Below are 26,800 nucleotides of genomic sequence, written 5' to 3'. Positions count from 1 at the left end.
TCCGAGCACAATTCAAAGTGTTGGTGCTGACATTTAAAGCCCTAAACAGCCTCGGCCCAGAATATCTGAAGGAGCGTCTCTACCCCGTCATTCAGCCCAGACACTGAAGTCCACTTCCGAGGGTCTTCTAGTGGTACTCTCACTGTGAGAAGTGAAGCTACAGGGAACCAGGCAGAGGGCCTTCTCGGTAGTGGCGCCCACCCTGTGGAATGCCCTCCCATCAAATGTCAAGGAAATAAACAACTATCTGACTTTTAGGAGACAACTGAAGGCAGCCCTGTTTAGGGAAGTTTTTAATGTTTAATGCTGTATTGTGTTTTTAATATTCGGTTGGGGGCCGCCCAGAGTGGCTGGGGAAACCCTGCCAGATAGATGGGGTATTTATTATTGTTATTGTTGTTGTTATTTCTTGATGGTGATGGTGATGCTTGGGTCCTGCATGTAGTTTTTTGACAGGCGTGTGGTTGGACACTGTAAGAACAGAATGCTGGATTATATGGGCCATTGGTCTGATCCAGCAGGCTCTTCTTGGTTTTTTTATGTTCCTAATATACCACAGTATACCAGTGACCCTGTAAAAACAATGGCCATAGACAACACCCTAAAAAGAAGGCATGTTATCCCTCAGGCACAGTTTTTGCTTAGGGGAGATCTCTGGATCTTTTGTGCTTTTGTGAGAGCATTTCCCAGTTCTCCTATCTTTCAGAACTTCAATTAGTAACTTTCTTTCTTGAGACATTACGCTCTTCTGACTGGTGAATTTTGAAACCTCCTCCTCCAGGAACCCAGATGGTGACGAAAAGCCCTGGTGCTTTGTCAGTGTGAATAACAAATTGAAGTGGGACTTCTGTGATGTATCCGCGTGCTCAGAAACAGGTACGATGGGTAATAATATAAAGTGGGGCAAAATAAACGTGAAAGGTGTAGCAGTAATTCAGATTGACAGGCATTGTGATTATTCCCCCACCCCGCCCTCCATCCATCTATCTTTAAGAACGCAGCCCACAAAACTGTAATGACTCTAGCATGATTTTTTAAATAGTCTTCTTGAAGCTCTGCCCAGGAGTTTAGTGAAATTGTAGGATCTGTTAGCTTTAGAGCATGGAGAAGTATGACAAACAAATAACAGGTATCAGGATATCTATTGTCAAGAGATGTAAGAGGAAATGAAATATGAAACAGTACAGCAGAAAATAAACCATTCACAGAATGAAGGAATAATATTCTACATGGATCTTTCAGGAACTATACTCATGCACTGAGAGAGACAGCTTTGATGCTGCAAGGTTCAGTTTCTGTGGGGAGCTATTTCATAATTGAAAGGTATATTCAGGAACATAGGAAGAAGGGATTGCTTCTATTTATGCCCCATTCACTTAGGTTCCTGAATATGGCCCTGTCTTCTGTATTTGTGTGCTTAGCTATTGTTGTAGTTTCAGGATGGCTACACCAGTGTGATTTCATTATTAGAGTTAGGTAAGGGCCTGGGAGATATCAGCTTCCACTCAGCGATGAAGCTCATTGGGTGGGCAAGGTCCTAGCCTGTCTCACAGGGCTAATGTGAGGATTAGAAGGGAAATACAGAAATGTGTGAGAAATAATTGTAGTATATTTGAAATGAGAGGTTTATGAAATGTTAATTAATATATTGCTATTTTGCAATGGGAAATTCTACAAATAGAAAAGAGGGGAGAGACAACAACAACAACATTTTGTTATTTATACCCCGCCCATCTGGCAGGGTTTCCCCAGCCACTCTGGGCTGCTTCCAACAGGATATTAAAAACACGATAAAACATCAAACATTCCCTCAACAGGGCTGCCTTCAGATGTCTTCTAAAAGTCAGATAGTTGCTTATTTCCTTGACATCTGATGGGAGGGCGTTCCACAGGGCGGGCACCACTACCAAGAAGGCCCTCTGCCTAGTTCCCATGTAAAACCATGTATCACATCTTGAGCTCCTTGGAGGAAAGGTGAAATAGAAATGCAATGATGATATGAAAGATGTTGCCAATTATTTTGAAGATATAAACTTTTTCAGAATTAGGACCAAACTTCTATATCATAGCTCATAATACTGCAATATTTTCCCAATTGCCTTATCAAGCCTTGAGTTATCATATTGGCCTGAATATAAGCCGCACCTTTAAAATTGGAGGGGGGGAGAAAAAAAAGAAAAAATGCCCGGATATAAGCTGCTCCATTCCTTGCTGCTCCTGGCTGCATACTGGGGGGGGGGGTGCGTTGCTGGCGACCTTTCCCCTTCCTTCCTTCCTCGCTCTCTCCCTTCCTGGCCTTGGGGGAGAGGATGGGGGGACTATGTGCGGGGGGGAGCTGCTTTGCCATGCTCCTGCCGCTGTTTGCCCCACACTCCTGGCTGCATACCATAAGATCGCAAATATAAGCCTCACTCTAACTTTTCACGGTCAGAATTTGGGGGGAAAGTGGGGCTTATATTCAGGCCAATACGGTAAGATGAAACTCCAGTGAATGTGCTGTGTCAGTGGTCAAAGCACAATGTGCAAGTCTTGCGTGACACTTAGAGAATCCAGATCTAGCTGTGCAGACTGCCTGAAGCGTCCTCCTGAAAAACAAAATTGAAAGTGTAGGAAGGAGGAAGGGTCTGTTTATGAGTTGTTAGGTTAAATGACAAAAGGTTGGACTGAGAGAGCCTTTGTAACAGAGACAGTGCCATTATACCATTTCCATATCCAGTTGTTTCTTTTGTATTGCAGCACAGTCCTCTGGTAATACAGTCACCAAGAATTCTGCAGCGGAGAGAAGACCTAATACATGTGGAAGACCAGAGACAGAAAGACCATTAAAGAGAATCTATGGCGGTGCCAAGTCAACTCCTGGCAAACATCCATGGCAAGCCTCTGTTCAGAGGAAGGTTTCAAGGGGCATATTTTTCCCCAGAGGACACTTCTGTGGAGGAGTACTGATTGAACCATGTTGGGTTCTTACTGCGGCGCACTGTGTTTTGTAAGCAAATTCATCTTTCATTTCTGACACTAAGAGTTGTTTGGCAGTGGAATGGTCTCCTTCAAGAAGTGGTGGGTTCTCCTTCCTTGGAGATTTTTAAGCAGAGACTGAATGACCATCTGACCTGTATGCTTTAGTTGAGATTCCTGCATTGCAGGGGGTTGGACTAAATGACCCTCAGGGTCCCTTCCAACTCCGCAGTTCTAGGAGTCTATGAATAGATCCTTATTGGTATGGTTTATGTGTGATTATGATTTAGCCAACATTTTTGCTCAAAATGGCAGAATAGAAATAGCAGAGATATTAAAATCAGATATAAAAACAATAAATTGAAACTAAAATACTTACCAAAATATATACAGTGGTACCTCAGGTTAAGTACTTAATTCGTTCCGGAGGTCTGTGCTTAACCTGAAACTGTTCTTAACCGGAAGCACCACTTTAGCTAATGGGGCCTCCTGCTGCTGCCGCGCCACCGGAGCACAATTTCTGTTCTCATCCTGAAGCAAAGTTCTTAACCCGAGGTACTATTTCTGGGTTAGCGGAGTCTGTAACCTGAAGCATATGTAACCTGAAGCGTATGTAACCTGAGGTACCACTGTATATTTAAAAGGAGCATGTCTTACCTACCCCACTTAAAGCATAGACATAGAAAAGTCCACATTCATGCATTCAGGTTCCCATATGGTAGATGAGAGTAGCTCTACATGACTTGGATCTGATTGGCTAGCAGTGCTGTGCCAAGATCTGTCTTTTGGTTTCTTGAAAGGTTTCCCCACCCCTCTGAAAATGTGGTTTCCATTTTTTTCTGCCTCATTCTAAGGCACTTGAGAATTTCTTTAGAGTTTTGGCCAGTGTAGAGTTTTGAGCTTCCCTTATCAATGCAAGGTTGTGTGTGTGTGCTTTCTAATATACATTTCTCTAGAACTATGCAATTTCCTGGCTTCCTGGTCTGAGAAAGGCCTATGGGAGGATCTACTTCCTGATGTCTTCTCCCAGGCTTTAGCTGAAGTATGAGTACCCAGGAAACCTGCCGAGTCTTAAGTCTAGTAGAGATAGTTTCCATGATGGAGAATTCCAGTATACGTGTTGAACTGGATTATCTTTGAAATCTCTTGAGGTTCTATAATTACAACTGATCATTCTTTGTGACATTTTTCTCTCTTTCATAGGACAGATGCCCACACCCTTGAAGTGGTCCTTGGCAAAAAAGATCTCCTTAGGAAAGAGCATTATGAACAGAAGTTTGATGTGGAAAAGATAATTATACATGGACACTATGAAGAAATTGAGGATGTCCCATACAATGATATTGGCAAGTTGCTTACAAATGTTCAAATCACTGTCAGTGTGGTTACAAGATGGAGATAGTGGACATTAGGCTCAATGACTTTGATGTGGGCTAAATATCATGGATAAAATAATTCTGACTTGAGTTAAGCAATGGAACAAACATTCAAATTCCTCGAAGCTTCAGAAAATAGGTTTAATTACTGTATTTTTCGCCCTATAGGACGCACCGGCCCATAGGACGCACCTAGGTTTTTTTGGGGGGGGGAATAAAGAAAAACAAATAATCCCCCCCAGCCGTGGCTTCAGCGCACCCCGCGCTCCGGGCAGCAGGCTGTTATCCGTAGCCTAGGGAGCCCTGCAGGAACTCCCACAGGGCTCCCTAGGCTGCAGATATCTGCCCGAAGCGTGGGGCGCTCTGCTTCAGCGCGCCACACACTCCGGGCTGCAGGCTGCTATCCACAGCCTAGGGAGCCCTGCGGGAACTCCCGCGGGCTCCCCAGGCTTGCTGATAGCTTCCTGAAGCCTGGAGAGCGAGAGGGGTTGGTGCGCACCGACCCCTCTCACTCTCCAAGCTTCAGTGAAAGCCTGCATTCGCCCCATAGGACGCACACAGATTTCCCCTTCATTTTTTGAGGGGGGGGAAGTGTGTCCTATAGGGTGAAAAACACGGTAGTATTTCCATAAAAATATATTGAATTTCTACATTTTGTATAAAAAAGAAGTGGCAAGCCTTTCAGGGATGCTTTTGCTCACTTAACATTCCCAGGACAAACAAGTTGGATGAGGTTGTGAGAAGCCTACAAATACTTAGCTGTATCTGTTTGAAATCAGGGGAAATAATGCTTAAGTTTGATGACAGATCTGGTCGCTTCCTTAGCTAGCTTTGCATGCTATTGACCTAGATTTATTTCTGACATAGGACTGGCAGATCCATGATACTTCCTTAACCCTTTCCCTACCTGCTGTCAGCTCAAAACCACCCCCTTCTCCCAGATAGTTTGTCACCTATAGAAGAAGAGAGATGTTAACTTATCTTCACCACAGGAAGAAAGCCAGCTGGAGATGATTTTCAGTGGACTTTGAGAAGGGAAAGGGGTCAAGCTGCCAACTCCTCTGCCAACCGTCTGATCCCATTTTGGCTCCCAAAGCTGCTTTTCGTATTTAAAAACAATCAAGAGGAAGAATCAGGGAACACGTGTAGCTTGGTGACCCTAAGATAGCAACAGAGAAATGAAAACCATTCTATAATTTCAAATTAAGTAGTCTAACAAGCAAGAGTATTCAAATAAGAAAGCTTGAGAATATGTTATTTATTACTTTCCTGATACTGTTCAGAGTGAACATGTCATCGGCTTTATTGCACAAAATTGTCTTCCATTCGGCCCACAGCTTTGTTGAAGTTGAAACCAATTGATGGCCACTGTGCAGTGGAAACGAGATACGTCAAACGAGTGTGCTTGCCTGATTCTACTTTTCCTGATGACACAGAATGCTATATATCAGGTTGGGGAGAAACTGAAACAGGTAAGCTATTGTTTAATGGTGCAGTCCTTTATGGTTAATACATTGACAAAATCTCTATTACTTTTTGTATTCCACCTCCTCTCTTCTCAATTTGGCCTCTGCTGCTGCAGATAGGAGGGTCGTCGCTGTTTCCTAGATGGACTAGAATTACCACCCTCCTGTAGTCTGTGTTTTGCCAAGGTTGTCTCTCCATAGCGGCTGGCTGGGCTCTGTTGCTGCCCTGGCTTCTCAACACTATGGGTCACTGCTGCTTACTGAGGTGCGCCAGTGTGAGAACAGGATGCTTTACCTTTCGCAACACTGAGAGATATATGATGTCAGAGGATGCTTCTCTAGTATGAAGTCACATACCTTCAGGTGTCCATGTTTCTAGCAGTATATAGACATCCACTTAAGCGTTTACACATTTAAATCAAATGGATGATTATACCTGGCTGTTCTCCCAAAACTCCTGATTATATTTGGCTGTTCTCCCAAATTCTTGGCTGTAGATAAGATGACTAATTGTCTGGCCAGGGAACACGTTCAGGAAGACCAACCACCCCTCATTATTCCTGCAGAACAATTCAATCAAAGAAGATATGCTACAGATTATGAATAGCTATACCAGGCATTTTAAAATCAAGCAATTTTTGAAAACAAACTTTGTTAAAAATTCAGAATGTGCAAATCTGTTTAGAGCTTTAAAAAAATAAAAGAAGTAGTGGTATTTAGGGCAAACCTCCCATCAAATTCCTTGTCCCTTTCTCTGTCATATGCCACTTATCATCTTAACTTCATTCAAAGAATCAAATCAGAGTGAATGAGTCTATGTGCTTCCAGATAAAGATTCTGAGCCATATCTCAGAAATAAACCCAGGAACTTTGACAGCATTTTCCAGCCTATTGGTTTGGATAAGTTTTTGATAAGCAGCATCTGGATTTCTGGATGCATATTGAAACAGAACTGCCAAATCTATTCAAGTTCAGCTAAACCTCTGTGACATACTGTGAGTTCCTTGGAAGGAGAAAATTATTCTTGTGCTTAAAAATAAGATAATGAGACCTTTCTGGAAAAAAATGCAGTTTTTCACTTTTCACTTAATGAGTTGCTGTAAAATTGCAGGTGGACAATGTGTCAATCATGTTCCCAAAAGTACCCTTATGTTTTATGAGCAATATAATCCAATATGAAGTATATACATCTTTTGATATAATTCATATTGAAAGTAAGAAGCATCTGGTATGCAGATTTGATAGATTAGGTGCTGATGATACGAGTTAATAAAACATCATTCTTCCATGACACAGTCTCCTTTGCAAACTACCACATTCACAGTCCACTGTCTATGAATGTTGCCCAAGAGTGAATAGCTGATCTGTTTTGATGCCAGAAATGACTCCAATTTAAAAAACATTTGCTTGTATATCCTGCCCTTTCCCTTAAAAAAATCTCACAACAGCCCATGACTTAGCTGAAGTATAGAGCTAGTTTTATGACCAAGACTTCCCAGGGAGCTTCATAGTTGAGCAAAGAATTGCATTTTACACACATAATTCATACAAATCCATTGTGTCACAAAAGGCCCGGTCAACCAATGAAGACATTAGAATTGCAATTCAAATTCGCCTTGCTAATTTAAAATTACGATGTTAAACTCAACTGTGCAAATATGTGGCTAGATCCATGACTGGAAGGAGAGCTCTATTCATGGAAGGGTGATCTTGGGCCAGTCACACTTCCCTGAAGTCTCTCAGCCTTACTCACCCCACAGAGTGTTTGTTGTGGTGGAGGAAGGGAAAGGAGATTGTTAGCCGCTTTGAGACTCCTTAGGGTAGTGATAAAGTGAGATATCAAATCCAAACTGTTCTTCTTCTTTCTATGAATGAGAGCTCTTTAGGACACATCCCTTTGCTTTATGTCAGGGGTTCTCAAGTGACATCTTCTGATACATGCAAATTGAGACACTTTGGCTTCTTTTGATTAAACCAGGAAACACTTGCATGGCATATGCTAGCAAGAAAATATTTTGGGGAATGGGAAGCGCGAAACATCTCTGTTTCCATAGATATTTCCAACCTTCTGCTTGATGGCATCAGTGTATTTATCTGCAACGGTCGATATGTGTTTGTTTGCAGTGCAAATCCTAATCATTATAGCACACCACATTTATGTGAATAATGAAAGCAAATAATGTTCCCCATTGAACAGCACAGACATCTCTCAGATGCGGAGCTGAATAATTCTTCTGCATAACATGCATAATTGACTTAATTGCTCAAGATTTTATGGCTCTAGCCACCACTTGTTTCATTTGTGGATCTAGTGGTAATTCTCTCAAACCTGTTTCCTGTTTGTGACATCTGCAACAGCAAACACACTATTAAAGGTGGGCTATGGAGATAACTTGCAAGCCTTATTATATAATTATATATAATTATAATGAATATAATTATATTCATGGATCAATACATGGAAATTATTGATGTAATGATCCCAGAGTAAACATAACAAATGTCAGGATTTGACTCAAACAGTTCTGATTTAACACACATTTGCGGTTGTAAAGTCTACAGGCCAGAATCTTCCGAGGTCAATCAACATCTTGCAAATACAACACAGTGTAGGTTTTTCAAAGGCAAAACACTATTGAGATACCAAACTCCTATGCAGCAGTAACAGAAATTCACTGTCAAAAGCTGTTTTTAGCTTGATAGCCTTCTTTGGGCTTGTTCATTTCCTAACCCTGCTCTGCCAGAGTTGTGGCTTTCCCTTGCAGCAGATGATCATATCTTAGGCCCAGGCACAATTCTATTATCCCATAGATTGAAAAGAAAGATTTAGCAGAGGGAAGAAGGGAAGTTAAGAGTTTCTTCATTTTCCTGCATCCTGTAGGTGAATCATCTCATCAGCTGTTAGATGCCAGAGTAAAGCTGATTTCCCAGGTGCGGTGTAACGCACGAAGTGCACATAATAACAGACTGGATGAAAGCATGCTTTGTGCAGGAAATCTTCAGAGAACAAGCGCTGATACTTGTCAGGTCTGTTGCTTTTTCAGTATTTGAACACTAATTTCTCTTTTAACAAAATGTAAATAGGCTATGCAGAGTAATGTCTGGCAGGGTACTACATATGTATCTGCTTCTTGTATCAGATACATTACAACAACTTCCTTCCTTTCAACATGATGTGAGAGGCATGTCCTTCAAACAAACAGCAGCTCTTCTGGTGACAGGCAAGCCTATGGGAGACGCAGAAGTTCAGCTGCAAACTTGGGAGTTTTGTCATTTGATAAGGCCTGTCCCAATACATCACAGGTGCATGATCCCTGCACCTCTCCTTTCCCCAAACCACCACGTTTAATGTTCTTCAGGGTCTTTGTATTGCTAGCCTGAAATATCTGTGGTACCGAATATGTGCTTTATTTACTCCCCCCCCCCCACATCCGACTTCTACCCTGCCTTATCAAATTAGCTCCAGGCAGCTTACAAGCAAATCATGCAATCTACTAACACTTGAAAATATCAGTAACATCTTCTGAGGTCTGGAGAATTTAGCAGAGCAGCCACAGAAGGGTATGTGTGTTGTCCTCTGAAGAGCATAGCCAGAACTGACGCTCCCGTTTTGTGAATGAATGGAAACTCGCTGCATCCCCCCAGGACTCCTTGAAACATGAAAGGCCTACCACCACACAAATATATCATGATGGAAATTCCACTACTAATAAAACGTGGGCTCTGCACCCCAGGGTGCCATAGGAAGTATTGAATCTCCTTCTCTGAGGGCATCGAAGGAGCCATAAGGAGTGCCAGATTCCCACTCCTGCCACCAATGAAATTTTATGGCCCTTACTCTATTGATATCAGAGCTCCAAGGTCAGTAGGGCTGGAAATGGAGTGTGCCACAGGGCCTGCCACTGAAGAACTGGAATTGCTTGACATGCCCCCACATCATAGATTAAACTATGCCAGACCATTTCTCTCCCATCATTTCTAAAGGAAACTGAAAAGAATGGAGTTGGATAGTATTCGTCCATGCTCACTTTTGTCCTGCCGGCACTGGATAATGTAGATGAACCACTTCTGTCTCCCTCAGCCATCTTAGAACTGCAGCATAAGTGCAATGAAATGGAGAATCCAAGGCCAGGGATTTAATATCCTCAGTTTCCGAAAAGACCACCCAATGCCTAGGTCCATCGCGGACAACTGCCCTCCACTTTCGCAAGGGCTACTTACTGTGCTGAGGACAAAACAGAAGAAGAAAAGTCTGGGCCAGGAGTCAATGCCATCAGCTCCAGAAGAGACCTCAGGTTTGAGGTCTCCCTGGTTTAGGCATTAAATAAAACTACTGTTGGTCCATATTTGAATTTCAGTGGTACCTCGGGTTAAGAGCTTAATTCATTCCGGAGCTCTGTTCTTAACCTGAAGCACCACTTTAGCTAATGGGGCCTCCCGCTGCGCCGCCAGAGCACGATTTCTGTTCTCATCCTGAAGCAAAGTTCTTAACCTGAGGTAATATTTCTGGGTTAGCAGAGTCTGTAACCTGAAGCGTATGTAACCTGAAGTGTATGTAACCCGAGGTACCACTGTACTTAATTAAATGACCTATTTTATTTGTTGCTAGGGAGATTCAGGAGGCCCTCTAACCTGCGTGAAAAATGGCTCTTATTATGTCTATGGAATTGTGAGCTGGGGAGAACACTGTGGGTTAAGACAAAAACCTGGAGTCTATACCCACGTGATAAGATTTCTCAACTGGATTCGTACAAAAATTCAACGCGAGTCTAGCTTTGATACCTAGGAAAACCCTTTGAAAAATAAATAAAGGTAAGCCTAAGACATACTGATATACCTTCCTATTAATCTCAGATAAGGAAGTTAGTTTTCCAATTATCTTTTTGGCATTACGGTTGAAATCTTATACACACCACTTCCTTCTTTGTAGAAATGTGTGGGATGATTATGCTTCCACCAGCCACACACCAACCTCCTCCTAGGAATCTTCAAAAGAGAAGTTCTGGACTTTGGGGTCTAGGAGTATACAAGTCATGGGGGGGGTTGTTTGTTACTACCGCTATTAGTTTTAGGGTTGCCTTTGAATATTAATTGGCCTGTGTGTTAATAAGCTTTATGCTTAATTTCCATTGACATCTTTGAATGAATTGTTGAACTCTTTGCTGTAGTGATGTTAAATTTTGAATTGTGTATTATGGTTACTGTACTACTGTATTGAATGTTCATTTTGGTAAGCCTCTTTGAGCCACAAATCTGTGGGAAATGTGGTATTTAAATAAATTGACTGTCTGCAAGACTATATTTTCTGAATAGGATTTTAAGCACCGAGAATTGCAAGTTCTGTAGGAATGAAAAATCACGGGAGACGAGAGAGGCAGGTGTAGCTAGGCGTCTGTCAGGGCGGGCCCTGAGAGCCTATTTTATTGAATATTACTGTGGTTGATTGGTTGATACATACACACAGAAACTTGTAATTGGTTAACATAAGTACTAAGGCGGGAATTACATCTTAAAGGTGGGGATTACATGTGATCATTTATCATTGATGGAGAGAAGGCTGAGAAATGAAGCCTCCTAATTGAATTGTAACTAGGGATTAATTGGCACAAACAATATAACAATCAGGTTCTGTAGATATGGTCAGCTAGGCATGGAGAGCAAGTACAGTTTGTTTTCCATGAGCTTGGGATGTCTGTTACTTAATGATTGATTATAGCATGTAACAATGTAATCAGGTTCTGTAGTCAGCTAGGCGTGAAGAGCAGGTTCGCACAGTGTGTGCAAAAGCAGGGAAAAACCTAGAGCAAGACTTCTCAGAAAGCAAGAGAAAAAGAGGAGCAAAACTTCCCCAAAATGGAGCAGTTTTATGCAGAAAGAGACTAACAGTTATGTGTAGAAAGAAGACTTCCCTTTATCTCCCCCTTTCTTTTCTTGTTTGCGAGGCATTCTGGGTAGATAAGGCAAAAATATTTCAGGATTAGTGGTGTGCCAACAAATGCCCAAAATAAGTTCGCCAGGGTCGATGGGACAAGAATACTTTGGGATACGTGGTTTGCCAACGCATGCCCAAAATAAGCCCGTCCACATCTCACCTTAGGTTTACTGTTGGTGTTGCCATTTCGCAAAGTAGGCGGCGAGAAGTTTATTAGGTGGTTGAGGGGGAGAGAGAAGCCGAGAGAAAAGGCTTATGAGGCCAGGAACGCATTGAAGGAAGCAACATAACAAAATTAAGATGCATATAATGACAAGGGCATATTGAAAGAGATTACGAAGCCAAGTAAGATTAGGTAGCCAAGCAGTAAGCCACTGGGTGAAAGAATCCCAGAGGCCAGGAAAACCAAAGTCTTGTGTAATGTGGTGTGTAAGATTTTGCAATTGAGAGATCTGCTTTTGGATGGCTTTGGAATTATCAGTAATATTAAAACAGCACATGTTGTCCACTTGTTCACAGCCGTAATGATGAAGCATCAGCAAATAGTGATAGCAGAACGATTTTGTAAAAGTCCATAGTGAAATTCACTCTGTTCTTTATTCAAAAGGTGAAGAGCTTCTGAAGTAAAATTCAGGGCTTTTTCTGCAGAATAAGCTGAAGAATTAATGTTCATACGATTCCATACAGCCAATCCAGGGACTCCTAAGAGAGAAACAACTAAAGAGATATATTCAGACCTACTGAAAAAGGAGACAAAAGCATCACAATCGTTAGTCAATTTCACAGAGCGGTGATATCAAGAGTGGGATAAAGGATGTTTCTTGGGTAAATTGATGGACAAACGGCTTAAACAGTAAGGTGTGCCATGGCTAATGTTTGCTGGAATGTAATTAAACGTATAGCCAGGACACAACCAGAAGAGTTCCAGTTGAGGGGAAGTGCAAGCTTACTCATTAAATTGGGTGGTAGCTTGTAATTGTTGCAGTAAATCTCTTCCCCACAGGTTGAGGTGGATTTTCAGCACACAGGGCTGGATGTATGCAATGGTTTCAGAACTATCAGGCAGAGAAACAGGCAGCCACTGTACGCTTTTGGAAGAATTTTGGGGGCCACCCACGTCCCAGACTGCAATTAAAAAAAAGAAAGCTCGTGCAAATTAATATCCATAATGGAAGCAGTAGGATGAGAAGGGAGCACCACCAAATGCGCCCAAGACTCACCCTTTTTTAACTGCATGGGCATATGGCTCCAAAATTGAACCATTATTGTGCCTACATAGTCAGGATCCAGAACTCCTGGAATAACCTGGATTCCTTCTTTGGCCGCAGAAAATTTGGGTAAAATTAAGCCTGCAACTTTAGGAGGTAATTGGGTGGTCATAAGCACAATTTCACCAGGTAAAACAGTGTCTTTGGTTTTTTGATTAATTAAGTTGATGGTAAAATCAGAGCGTGTATCCTTTGAGATGGTTTTAATAGTGGAGACTAACGGCGGGGGGGGGGGGCTCCCTATTTGTCCTGGCCCGGGAGTGGGGCCCCTAAGGAGTTTCCCGAACTCCTGCACTGATTTGCCCAATGATAGCCTTTACTGCACTTTGGGCATTTCTTGGAAGGTTTAGCCTTATTGGCATCACCATTCCTGTGCGCCCCACCGCCAGGTGCTCTGCATTCTTTTGCAAAATGACCTGGGCGATTGCAGTTGAAGCAGTTGCTATTCCATCCAGCATTCCTGTCACATAAGTGGATTTGAGACCAGAATCAACAATGGCTCTTCTCAATTCTCGCTTTACAGAATAAGAAAGGGTTTCATATAGCACCTGTTGTTGCGCTGTGCCTGGGTTTACATAAGAAATGGGGAAAGCAGATGGGGTTGAGCTGGAGACAGGGAAAGCTGATGGGGTTGAGCTGGAGACAGGGAAAGCTGATGGCATTTCACCAGCCCACTCAGATTCTTCCTCTAAGGAAAGGAGACCTTTTTGCCTGGCTTGAGAAAGTGCAACACGAACAGCTCCTGTGAAACAGGCAGGAGCTGAGGCAGGCAAGGGAGGGGTGGAAGGAGGGAGGGAAGAAAGTGGGGGGGAAGAAAGAGGGGGGGAAGTGGATGTGGGCTGAGACACAGCTTCTGAAGAAGCGGATGCAGGCAAAGGAAACACAGGAGGGAGGGATGGGGGGATGGGGGTGGGCTGAGGCATAGCTCCTGTATGAGCAGATGCAGGAGGGGGGGAAGGGGGAATGGGTGTGGGCTGAGGCATAGCTCCTGTATGAGCAGATGCAGGAGGGGGGGAAGGGGGAATGGATGAGGTGGAAGCAGGCAAAGGAGGGAGGGATTGGCAGGATTGTGCAGGAGGCAAAAGCTTGGGGTAAGGAGGGGGATTGTCTGCAATAGTTAGAAGTGCAGGAGCCGTGGGAGACGCCTGAGAGGCCAGGGGCCCTAAGTTTGCCACGGCAACTGCGCATTTCTGCCAAGTTAGCAGACAATGAATAGGAGCCCTGGGTTTTGCAAAAAAAGTTTTTCCAATCTTTTGCCAAGCCTCTACCCCCAAGGAGCCTGCCTCGGGGTACCAGGGACATTGGAATGCGATCTCACCTAGCAATTGTTCAATTTCCTTTAAAGAAACATGAGCACCTGCACCTCTCTGTCTGACTAAATGAAGCAGTTCAGTAGCATGCACTTTCTGGGACTTTGTAAGCTCCCCCCCCCATACTCACGGTGTAGCCGGCTAAGACTTTTCCAGTCGAGTGAAGTATGAGGCTGGCTGACTGCTCGGCTGCGCAAGGGATCTGGCACGTCGGGGTCACCAGATGTAGGAATGAAAAATCACGGGAGACGAGAGAGGCAGGTGTAGCTAGGCGTCTGTCAGGGCGGGCCCTGAGAGCCTATTTTATTGAATATTACTGTGGTTGATTGGTTGATACATACACACAGAAACTTGTAATTGGTTAACATAAGTACTAAGGCGGGAATTACATCTTAAAGGTGGGGATTACATGTGATCATTTATCATTGATGGAGAGAAGGCTGAGAAATGAAGCCTCCTAATTGAATTGTAACTAGGGATTAATTGGCACAAACAATATAACAATCAGGTTCTGTAGATATGGTCAGCTAGGCATGGAGAGCAAGTACAGTTTGTTTTCCATGAGCTTGGGATGTCTGTTACTTAATGATTGATTATAGCATGTAACAATGTAATCAGGTTCTGTAGTCAGCTAGGCGTGAAGAGCAGGTTCGCACAGTGTGTGCAAAAGCAGGGAAAAACCTAGAGCAAGACTTCTCAGAAAGCAAGAGAAAAAGAGGAGCAAAACTTCCCCAAAATGGAGCAGTTTTATGCAGAAAGAGACTAACAGTTATGTGTAGAAAGAAGACTTCCCTTTAAAGTTCCACTGGATAATTCAAAACATGCCATGTTTTATTCAAAATGCAAACCCTGACACCCTCTCTTAGGATTTAGAGTATCGGCTTAGCTTTCACCAGTTTATTATACAGTGGCATGTGTAACCACATAGCCTACACTTGGAACAAAATGCCATTTTTTTAAAAAAAGTATTTGTTATATTTTTATCCTCCAATGTGTTCAGGATAGCAGACCTAATCCCCATTTTATCTTGAAAAATGAGTCAGATTCGTAGGCTGAAATATAGTGGCTAGCCCAATATACCTCAGGGGAGCTTAGCAGCTGAGTTTGAATCTGGAGCTTGCTTGTCCAAATCCACCACTCTGTCTGCAAACATTATATACAACTTTCACATCCCATTCATAGAAGCTCAATCACACACTCAGGAACTCATTCTCCTCCACTTAAAAGGGCCTATAACAAAGCCACACATCAACATTTCGCTTGCTCTTACATGCTCACCCATTCAAAGATAATAAACTTTAAATTATCAAGAGTCACATAGACCACTTTACAATGCTCAAAGGAATGCAGGAAATAAAGGAAAATTTCATAAACCAAGAAAACCCTATAATTAAAATACCAAAACAAATTATTTATGGAAAGCGATTCCTCTTATTTATTTTCAATACAAATAATTTTACTTTCAACAAATCATGTTCATTAATTTTTAGTACAAAGTTGAGCCTGCCAGTCATCTAGTACTAATTTCATTCGCTGTCAGAAATAAATACTGCATTTCATAATAACATACACTTAAAAATTACTTACATGCAAAATAATATATAAGAACAATATTAAATTATTTGCGTAAGGTTTCACTGTTGTTTTTTCTTTTAGCAAATTCAACCGCTTTGGTGCAGCCTATGCTTCGGGGGGGGGGGTCTACTTGCACAGCAAGCTGAAAAAAATTATGCATTTTCTTAAGGCTGATGTCTGTGTTTCAGTTCATTCCTTGACATCATTTTTCTCCGCCTGACTTGCAAGATCTCTGTCGCATCAGGATTGACTCTCACTTCTTGGGATCCTTCTCCAGCTGCCTGTTCCTGCCAACCAAAATAGATACTGAATGTGAGCTACTTACGAAGACAAATTTGCAGAATTCCCATTTATTAAAAAGAAACAGTACTTTATCGGGCAAAACATTAAAGCTCTGCTAATGCCATCTTTCTGTGGTTGGACAGGTTTGTTAGCTTCAACATAGTCTTACTTCTAGGGAAGATGCAACTTCTGGGTTACTCCAGCTTCCTCATCCAAATGCCTCTGTGAGTATCAAATGCTTCTTGTAGATGCTTCAGATCAGGTGTTGCTAATGCAGCATCTGTGCGTGCACATATGTCCACAAAGGGCTTCTCAGTTACCCTTCCCCACTGAAATTAGGCTTGGAAGAACCATTGTATTGAAGCCAAAAGGTTGTGGGTGTGATATGCATCCCATAGGCACGTACCTAGCAGTAAGTCCCATTAAACCTCTCAGGAGGCTTGCACAGGAACTGACTTTGCAACAAGCGCTAGACCTGCAAGCCTTATTCACATGTCAGAATGAAGATTTGTGTGATGTAAAAACATAATAGATTCTTCAACTATTGTGTGAGTCTTGCTTTGCAACTAAAATGTTGTATGCCAGCTGAGTCTCGTCCCTCCAGCCATGATTCAACAGGCTGCCTTTTTTAAAGCTTGCAGGACCCTCTACATGTCCTTTATCCATTAATTTGTTGCCTTATTTTTAGAGTGGAAAAAAATAAATAAAATAAAATTGGTGACATCAGGGTAAACGAGCCGTTCAGTCTATTTCTGCTGCAATCTTACAGCAGAATCTTTTTGCAGAACTCAACCCTAGAAAGGGATGTGTGCTTTTGGTATGATCAGTCATTGGGATGGGCAAAGAGTGTCCTCTAGAAAAGCTCCACTGCTCTAAAAACATTGTGTGTGTCTGCACGCTAAGAGCAGTTAATTCATTTCCCTACCCAATATTGTCTGTGTCTGGTTGGGTGTACAGTTGAATCTCGAGTGTCAAATGTAATCCGTTCCGGAAGCCCGTTTGGCTTCCAAGACGTTCGACAACCAAGGCACAGCTTCCAGTTGGTTGCAAGAGCTTCCTGCCCTCAAGTGGAAGCTGTGTCGGATGTTTGGCTTTCTAAAAAACGATTGAAAACCGAAGCAATAACTTCCTGGTTTTCAGTGTTCAGGAGCTGAAACGTTCCAAAACGGAGCCGTTCAGGAACGGAGGTTTGACTGTATAAACTTTATTCACATAAATTTTTCTACTGTTTTTTTCTAATAGTAGAAAAAAATACTTTATAAGGATATGGGCATTAAGTAAATCTCACTGCTGATACCTGAAACTGCCTTGTTGAGCAATTGCCACTAAACTGCTTTTCTATATGACACAGAGTGGGAGACAAGCACTCCGGCTTATGTTTGGGATTCTGCATCCTAGGTGCTTAGAAGGAAAGGGGCTATTGGTTCACGTACAGTTTTCAGATTGTTCTGATCCAAAGTTCCTAGAGGTTCCTGTTCCTGAGCATATGCCAGCTCGGCAGCCCTCCTGGCCATTTCCACTTTGTAGGAACCTGGAGGTGTCCAGCCAACGCCTCTGATCCAGTTCAAATCAGATTTGTACTTGACCTGCAAAACAAATACACAAACCTCACGGAATTAATAAACCGCGCACACTTCAAATCAGATGGGAAGTAAATTGCATAGAACAGCACCTTAGCTTTCAGTTTCCTTCACTGTCAGGACTTGATTCATTTATTTCAAACACTAAGAATTCTATAATGATGAGATGTTTACAAAGTAAGAAGTGAATCGCAGCATGTACGAAAGGCTGTGCATTTCCACAGTTTGTCAACATTTCCTTCCTTATTATTAACTGAACATCACTTCTAAAACCTCAGAAATCATATGAGGGCTACCAGAAATCCAAGGAAGAATGGGACAAGCTATTGTATCTTTCCGTTTTTCTCCAGAACTTCAAATTACTTGTGTTGAGACCAAATGGTCCCACTACTTCACAACTCCCTTTGCAAGCAGTGAAAGGAGATGTTCAAATTTTTCAAGGTGGTGGGAAATTGCAAGGTAGGAGAGCAGCTATTCACCCTTAACTAGCCCTCCCCTTTTCTGTCTCCCTCCACCTCCACTTTTTTCCTGCCACAAGCTGTGGTTAGTAGCAAATATAACACTTTTTTCAGCAGCTCATGAACCACCATTTCCTTTCCTCAAAACTGCATAGAAGCAGCATTGTTCCAGGGCAATGGAATGCAGGGGGGATAGCTAACTCACTCCTTACTGGCATCTTTTGGTCCTTCATTGGCATTTCTTTTCTACCAGCCAATTCTTTAAAATATATTCTTTTTTTAAAGGGGGGGGGCACTTTACGGATGTTTCAAGGACAGAGTTTTGGTACAGAGTACAGAGCCCTGGAACGAGAGACTAGCCAGGCACCCCCAAACTCGGCCCGCCAGTTGTTTTGGGACTACAATTCGCACCATCCCTGCCCACTGGTCCTGTTAGCTAGGGATGATGGGAGTTGTAGTCCCAAAACAGCTGGAGGGCCGAGTTTGGGGGTGCCTGCTCTAGCCTATAGATCAATGCACTTACATCACTCTGGAGGTTGTGTGCTTGCTTAGCATGCTTCAGGTTCAGCTGTTCTGGGTCACAGGTATACTGATGCAGGTGCTGCCTGTAATTGACGTCACTTATCAACTGTTGACTTTTCTTTGCATGGATAAATCTTGGCTGGTCAATGTGGCTCTTGAACTGCGCTCTGTTTCTGACAAAATCCCTCTTGTATTGGTTGTCACTCTGGAGGTAGCCCATCTTGAGAAAGTGCCTCATTTTGGGGTCATCATTCACATTGTGAAATCCAATCTGCTGCCCCCTATCCCTCAAGAAGGCCTCTCTGTATCTGAACTGCAGAGTAGTGAGACAGAGCAAAGACAAAAATAATTTTTATTCCCTTATTGTATTATTTTTGTATAGAGAGCTGTGACTTCTATGTGGACATGTAACTTTGCTAAATCAGAGTACTAGCATCTACATCCAGAGGGCAGAGCTGCCTTGTTGGAGCAATTTTTGACTGGAAAGAAATGGTCATTGGATTTACAGAATATACAGTTTTATTATCAATAGTGTTATGTACTGAGTTGAATAGGATCCAAACTGCAGCAGTCTGATTGGTCCTAGAACAATGCAGCAGTATGATTGGTTGGCAGGAACCACCCAATCATGCTCCAGATAGAAGTGAATCCACAACCTGATTGGCTTACAGTAGAATTCCGGAATTAGCCAATCATATGCAGCCCATTGTGTAAATAATGTATATAAAGCAGATACTTTGAGGGGACTTTCATTCATTCCTCCTCACCACTATGAGCTGAATAAAGAGCATGAAATCACTTTGCGACTCTGAGTATATTTCAAATAGCATACTTAATGATGAATACATTAACAAGCATGTGGATGAAATGGAAACCAATGGTGTAAGGCAGCTTGCACAGCTCAAAAAATGTGACCCATGACTGATGTTCCATTAAATCAATGAGACTTCAGAACTTGAAGCTCATTAATTCAACAAAATGTATGTGCACCTAAATTCATCTGGACTGTACTCTGGCTTTCTAGCAGTTCCAGATTGGCCTGAAAGAATTTGAGTGCACGTTCCTCAAGTCTTTGGATACCAGTGTCTCCATTTAAACTGCAAAGGAAAAGCCATGGGTTGCATAGGAGCCTGCCATTCCAATAATTTTGTAATGGGATGCTAAGAGGAATCTTGAATACATACATCACTGGCAATGTCTCTGGAAGCTTTAGCCGTCTGGAAAGGGATGGCATCCAGTCTGAAATCATAGCCAGCTGCCCGTGTCTCCTCCCAAGATGTTTTATAAAGTTTCTGCAGGAAGGAGTTAAGAAAGATGATGCCTTAGTTTACAAGTCTATTGTTCTTATAGTAATAAATATTTGATTCTAATGGGACCATTTGTGTCTGGGCCAGTCATATAGGCCTTTAAGATTTTCCGACTGCCCTGCAGCCCTTCAACATCCCCACCTACAGAATACTGTACATTGGTTAGAGTCTCATTGGTGGGGAGTCAAAAATACCCAAATTGAGATTTTGTTTGGCATTTCATGCATACATTGATTCCAGCTTATTTGGTTTCTGTTAGACACTTTGATGCATCAGCCACATCAATATTGCATCGACACACTGCCCCTATTCTGTCTTTCGAAACATCTCCTAGTAGCATCTTGGGTTTTACAGTGTAGGAATGTCAGTGCTACAAGTCTCCACTTTTCGTTACTTCAAGCACTTCTAATGCTTTCTGTGCTAGCTCCATACCCTGATGGTTTCATCAACTAATCTAAAATAATGAGCTGCCGAATAAAATATTGGATATGATTTATATGAGTAAGATGCAAATTTTGAAGATAACATGTCTCATTTCAATCCCAAGGGTTTATATTACAGTGTCTGAAGTTATTGTGATGCCACATCGTTATCCTGCCTGAGAGATGTTTCTCAAGTTTAGCCATTCAGCTTAGGAGAAATAAAATATTTTTGTACATAGGTGCAAGGATGCTAATGAGCAGAGACATAGCCTATTTTGGTGAGGGTCTACTTTGGTTAGGGCACATTCTCTAAAACAGCGGTTCCCTAACTGTGGCCTATGGACCACTGGTGGTCTGTGGGCTTCATTCAGATGGCCCATGGCATGTCTGCATTAAATATACATATTGATTTTCGATTGTATTTGTATTGCTTATTTTACTTCTTATGTGGTATTTTATTGTGTTGCAGTTTGAATTCTATGGAATGCAAGTTGTAACACAATCAAATACAATGTAAGAAAAAAACAAAAACAAACCCTATTTAAAAACATACAGCATCTAGCACAGCACGTACAAATCACTACAACAGGCAGAAAAAAATCATTACGTGGTCTGCCAGCAATTTTTTAAATGGTCTGTGGGAAAATTAGTTTGGAAACGACTGCTCGGCATGATAGTAGGTAATAATCTCAGGCCTCCAACTCATATTACTTACTGAACAAATAATGTTTATTTACTATGAGACTGCGATAAAAATGTACCTCTGAAGACATGGAGAGTGAAAATGCAAGAAATGGGACATCCACACTTCCCAGTGGACATCCACACTTCCCAGTGGGCTTGCAATTTCTGATAAACATACTTAGAGCACCTGATCTAATTCTTGAATTATTTCCTCCCAGTAGAATCCAAAATTATCCCAGATGAGATAACATGGGAGGCATTCCATCCAAAAATGACCACAGACGGCATATTTAAAGGGCAAATTCAGATAAATCCTTAAATTTATTTAGAATAATCAGGGTATGACTATTTGGAGTAACAAGCCTTTTGGGGTGGAAGGGAATCAGGTGGGCTGGAAGAGCCGTGCTTCCTCCTCAGCTGTGCCATAAGTCCAAATCTGGAGTGTCTCTTGCCATGGGAGCTTCTATCTTGCAAGCACCAGCAAGTCCCAGCCCTTTCCTACCTCTTCCTCTCTCTCTTTTTAATCTGCCAAAGCTTTTGCCTTGCTGTTGCGGATCATTCTGTAACATGGGTCCTTTGATCTGAAACCCCATGCATCATTTTACTTTATCACAGTTTGCACAGCTTTTGCACTCATCCTCACACATTACATTCATTTGATTTACAGCTATCTTTGCAGTTTTACAAATACCAATGTGGTTTTTGTGTGTGTTGTAAGGTCAGTCTCTCTCAACAGCTTTCTGTGTGTGGCATCTGATCCAATTGTATATCTACCAAAAACAGTTTCATTTTTAATGAGAGGCCCCCAACTCTTCCATCTCCCCATGCTCTCCCTGGCTGTTTCAGTTCAGATACATGCTGGTCCATTTGAATGTTTTGAGAAGAAAGGGTACATATCAGACTTACAACTGTGACATTCATCTGTGCATGGCAATACACTTCTAACTGCATGAGCAATACATCTCACTCATTCTTTTCTTCTAACAGGAGAGTAAAGGTTTGTCAATGCACAATGCTCTTTCTATTTTGATTTCCAGTAGCTGACTAAATGCACCTTTTAAGGTAATTTAATGAAACACAATTCCTCTAAAATTACTGTAATTTGTGCATGAAATAAAATTGTGAATTAATACACATGAAACGACTATATTCCATTTCAAAACAATGCAACCTAGGCTAAAAAGAAAATTATCTACAAACTGGAATTACTGGGACAAGTGACGGCCGGACGTATTGCTGGTACATATGAAATCAAAATACAACTAATTGTAGCTGTGTTCATTCACAAAACCCATCACCCTAAAATGAAAAGATCTATCACTTACATCACTGAGATGGAGCGCATTGAGACGCGCCCTTATGAAGTCAGGGTGGTCAGGAGGCAGAGTATATTCATGCATGGATTCCAAGTGTGCGGCTCGGTACAGTCTCTGACAAACCAAATGACATTTGTTACTTTCACAATTTCTATAACGATAACAAAAATCTATTTCCAGCAAGAGCTACAGTACAAAATGCATTTAATATTAAATTATGCCTATGCTTATTAAAGGTGCCTTGACAAGATGACGCGGGTGGCGCTGTGGTCTAAACCACTAAGGCTAGGGCTTGCTGACTGGAAGATTGGCGGTTCGAATCCCCGTGACGGGGTGAGCTCCCGTTGCTCGGTCCCTGCTCCTGCCAACCTAGCAGTTCGAAAGCACGTCAAAGTGCAAGTAGATAAATAGGTACAGCTCTGGTGGGAAGATAAACAGCATTTCTGTGCGCTGCTCTGGTTTCACCAGAAGCAGCTTAGTCATGCTGGCCACATGACTCAGAAAAACTGTCTGCAGACAAATGCCGGCTCCCTCGGCCTATAAAGTGAGATGAGCGCTGCAACCCCAGAGTCGTTCACAACTGGACTTAACTGTCAGGGGTCCTTTACCTAAGACAAGATATTGCTTGACTTTCAATATCACACTCTTCCAATCATTTCGCATGTCAAGCAGTTCAGTTTGCCAGACAGAAACCCCCCCACACTTTCTTCCCCCTGTGCTCCATTCTGGGGGTTCTGTCCACCCCCACCCCCCAGAGCCAATTTCAGGGGGCACATGGGAGGAAAGCTTTGTTGCGGGAGTGGAACTCCTTGCACAGGGCTTCTGTTAATAGGGCTCATTAGGTAAATCCTGCCATAAATATTTGCACTGATTTTTAATTGTACTTTTAACACTGCTTTTATTTCTTAGGCTGTATTTCACTGCATTGCAATTTGAATGTAATCAGTAATTCGATAAAATACAATGAAAGGGGGGAAAGAAGCAATAGAATACAATCGTTCACCATTTAGCACAGCACACCTAAATCGCAACAACGGGCAGAAAAATAATTAAGTGGTCTGCCAATACCATCAACGATTTTCAAGTGGTCCATGGAAAAATAAGGTTTGGGAACCACTGCTCTACATGATAAAAAAAATACTTAACTTACATCATTGCACTGAAGGTAGCTATTCTTAGCATGGAGGAAGTCCAGAGAGTCGGTCACTGTGGTGAACTTGAGTCTATCTGGTTTCTGACGGTACTTTGTCTATAAGTGGAATATAAAACATGCAATAAAGACTGGAGTTAAAAACAGAATATTTCATATGTGTGGCAGCAGATGTAGAAATAATACATAAATGTGTGTTTTAATACATATTGTATAGAATTTTTTAAAAAACCATTTAAGAAACATTGAGAGAAGGTTTGTTCTATCTATGTGTCTGCTGAAATAGCTTGCCCAAAATAAATGCATATATAATTTGGCTATATCCAGAGATCCCCAATGGATTTCGTTTTGTCAAAAAGATATACAAATGGGAAAATGTCGTTTTCAACACTTGTCTTTACTGTGCAATTGTCCAAAATGATTTCAATATGTTATGGCAGTGATGCACAGAGAAAAACACATCGTTTTGACTGGGCAAACAGAAATCTGTATCCAAAATGTCATCCTGTTAGATCTCCAATCCACATTTAGGACATTTTCTCTGTTAATAAGTTATGCTGATCACAATAGAATCACTCTCCACTGACTTTGCTGTCAGTTTCAAGTATGCAATTTTCAAAACTATGTTATCAGCTGCTTAGCATTCCATTGCCGAGCCTGCCGTCTTTATTTATTGCTATGTGTTTTTGTTGTTGAGAGTCTCCTGTTCAGGGTAGAAAATATGCAGCAGGATGTCACAGGTGGACTCCTATCTTGTGTACTGCTCTTTGGTAACGTACAACCGTTGTATAAACAGGCTCTCACATCAAAAGGAAATGCTAAGCTACATCCATAAGTGTCATGTAACAAGGAGCCTTGATGGTAAACAATTCCTACAGACGTACCATCCCATGAAAGATTTATCAGTACCTCACTGATGAGTTCTCCAGCCTTCTTTACATTCTCTATCTGAGGGGATCTCAGAGCCATCCAGCTAACCCCCTTCATGAAGTTCAGGTCTGATTTGTAGCGAAACTGTCAAACAAAAACAAAACAAACTTAGACTTCGTCAGATTTTTATTTTGTTTTTTGTTTTTGGCCTAGCGATGACTCCTCGAGTTGTATTAAAATTTTTGTCTTGTCTTTTCCACGCATACATCATCTCATAGAGCCAAGCTTCTTTGCATTCATCCGTTCCTTTTGGAATTAAATAATGCATCATATACAAGATACAAAAGGAGCTCCCACAACTGAATCAACATAACCGTAAGCAAGAAGTGATGCCACCTGTTGGTACTGAAACCTGTACAAAGCTATTTTAAAAGGAAGGACCAATTCAGGGATGCAAATTATTTTGCGCAAAACCAACACAAGTATTCGTAACTCGGTTTCTCAGCTGGATTACAATATTGTGGTTGCTTCTTATTAAAAGTGGAGATTTTACAGCAAGCTAAAAGAAATTGGGGTGACAACTTAATCCATATGCTAGATGTTGTACAATGTGATTTAATAAGATTACCAGGAAGCCCTTTCTCAAGAATTCCATTGACGGGGCTCCTTAAGTGTATCCCACCCTCTACCTGCGGCCTGAAGCCAAAACTTGGATAGTTAAACTGTTGGCAGCATATCCTTTTTAAATATTCTGTCTAGTAGTTAATATCCAAGTGTAAAAGTCCATGTCTCTATCAAAGCAGAGCAGGAAGAATTTTGAAGCCCCTCTTAATGCAATAGCTAAACCTCATGTTAATGGGTGGCTTTATAGTTTGGGATCTCCCAGTTTCTGCAGCAGATTGCCTTTGTCTCACCTCAGAAAAAGAACAAAGGCAATTGGTACATTTGTTACACTTAGAGGAAAATCCAACAGGGATTCTTCCGTTTTCTCGGAGGCTTTCATTGAAGAGATAAAGCATACAGAGCTCTTTCAAGTTGCCTTTTGTTGCAATATAGAGTTGAGTCTTACAGTAAAGTAAGGCAAACAGGTTGCAGACACGCTTGGGCTTTGATTGAGGCCTAGGTTCCTATCAATGGCATTTCCACTGTTCATCTAGACAGGCTTCTGCGATTGGTTTTGAATGGAACAATAGCCGCCCCATCACATTCTGAGCTCAATTAGCAACAGAATCCCAAAGGCCATGTAGGCATATGTGGGATGTGACAGGCACATTTTTGAAGCAAATAGTTGTCTTTCTTTCTCACTCACGGCTTCGGTTCACCATGCCCCTCCCTTTTTTTAGCTAATCACAGTCACAAAATCAAACAGGCCATCACCTTGTGAGTACTATTTATATTAAGGTCTAAGCAGTATCTTTCTTTACCTCGCTCTGCAACAGGTGGGCTCTCTTGGCCCACTTCATCTTCAAGTCCTCGGGGAGCACTGTATATTCGTGCAGCCTCTTCCTGTAATCCTGGTCGCTCGCTAGATTCTGGGCCTTCCTGGCATGGACCAGGTTGACCATGTCCAAAGGCAGGTGGTACTGAGAACTGGTATCTCGGGATCCTTTCCTGTACTCTTGCTCACTCTGTAGCTTTGCGGCATACAAGCAGTGCAGCAGGTTGGTATCATCCAAAACGCTCTTGGCACCTATGTGCTTCCCTCTCTCCTTAACAAAGCTATGCTTATATTGAAGCTGCAAAAGGAAAGGAAATGCTGTTTAGCTGGCTTTCGTGGTTTTTAGATACTTTAAAAGTAGGTATTATGCCTAGGTAACTGTGAGATAGAGAGAGATGGAAAAGAGAATTAGCAATGTAAAATTCAACGCAAGAGACACATGCCATTCACATTACAGGTCTATCTTTCCTTCCGTTGCATCTTTCATTCATGGCTCTGAAGAACCATATTCTGAAACAGAACTTTTTCCCCTTTACATGGTCTAAAGCTAAGAAAGGATAGTTTAGAAAATATTTGGAAGAAGAAAGAGTTTTGCCATTGTTATAAGGCATGTTTCTGCATGGCCATTGTCACTGGAGCATTAAAAAAATAATAAAAATTCAACCGTGGCATTAAGGAGGTATTATGTTCCAATGAACATACTACACTGTGGCCCAGCGTGCCCTATGTTTTAGTGAAAGTGGTATCGCTACAGCCAAAACACTAATTCTTTTAACGGATGGATTGGGCAATATGGGACATCCCATGTTTAGATAAACATGGAACAGCCAGGTCTGGATGTAACTTTCCCTACAGTGAGACAACAGCTCAAGAGTCAACAGACAGAGTC

At 41.9% G+C, this 26,800-nt stretch overlaps 2 protein-coding genes and 1 long non-coding RNA gene across 6 annotated transcripts in view; 2 read left to right on the top strand and 1 right to left on the bottom strand.

Annotated features, from left to right (window-relative positions):
- Positions 1 to 16,897, top strand: part of HABP2 (hyaluronan binding protein 2) — a 36,665-nt gene extending 19,768 nt beyond the window's left edge. For 2 of the 4 annotated variants that reach the window (XM_083504971.1, XM_083504969.1), the window contains exons 8-14: positions 782 to 876; positions 2,737 to 2,986; positions 4,159 to 4,301; positions 5,669 to 5,803; positions 8,679 to 8,824; positions 10,407 to 10,609; positions 16,071 to 16,897. In XM_083504971.1, the coding sequence (XP_083361097.1) occupies positions 782 to 876; positions 2,737 to 2,986; positions 4,159 to 4,301; positions 5,669 to 5,803; positions 8,679 to 8,824; positions 10,407 to 10,583 (946 nt within the window). In that variant the 3' untranslated portion in view covers positions 10,584 to 10,609; positions 16,071 to 16,897. Of the gene's footprint in view, positions 1 to 781; positions 877 to 2,736; positions 2,987 to 4,158; positions 4,302 to 5,668; positions 5,804 to 8,678; positions 8,825 to 10,406; positions 10,610 to 10,727; positions 11,108 to 16,070 lie in introns of those variants that run through there. The other 2 variants (XM_083504972.1, XM_083504970.1) reach the window with 1 other exon arrangement.
- Positions 15,719 to 26,800, bottom strand: part of NRAP (nebulin related anchoring protein) — a 61,611-nt gene continuing 50,529 nt past the window's right edge. The window contains exons 35-42 of the mRNA XM_083504733.1: positions 25,898 to 26,209; positions 24,513 to 24,617; positions 23,604 to 23,702; positions 22,463 to 22,567; positions 19,909 to 20,016; positions 18,726 to 19,037; positions 17,598 to 17,750; positions 15,719 to 16,169 (exon numbers count right to left, since the gene is read on the bottom strand). Of these exons, the coding sequence (XP_083360859.1) occupies positions 16,047 to 16,169; positions 17,598 to 17,750; positions 18,726 to 19,037; positions 19,909 to 20,016; positions 22,463 to 22,567; positions 23,604 to 23,702; positions 24,513 to 24,617; positions 25,898 to 26,209 (1,317 nt within the window). The 3' untranslated portion in view covers positions 15,719 to 16,046. The remainder of the gene's footprint in view (positions 16,170 to 17,597; positions 17,751 to 18,725; positions 19,038 to 19,908; positions 20,017 to 22,462; positions 22,568 to 23,603; positions 23,703 to 24,512; positions 24,618 to 25,897; positions 26,210 to 26,800) is intronic.
- LOC310707727 lies at positions 18,462 to 24,736 on the top strand. Its single transcript, XR_014526698.1, has 2 exons — positions 18,462 to 19,255; positions 19,552 to 24,736. It is a non-coding gene; the product is annotated as an uncharacterized lncRNA (long non-coding RNA).

The sequence above is a fragment of the Podarcis liolepis genome (genome assembly GCF_965112155.1).
Source record: "Podarcis liolepis genome assembly, chromosome: 5".
Lineage (NCBI taxonomy): Eukaryota > Metazoa > Chordata > Lepidosauria > Squamata > Lacertidae > Podarcis > Podarcis liolepis.
Note: the sequence above shows the minus strand (reverse complement) of the source record. Positions and strands in the feature narration are given on the sequence as shown.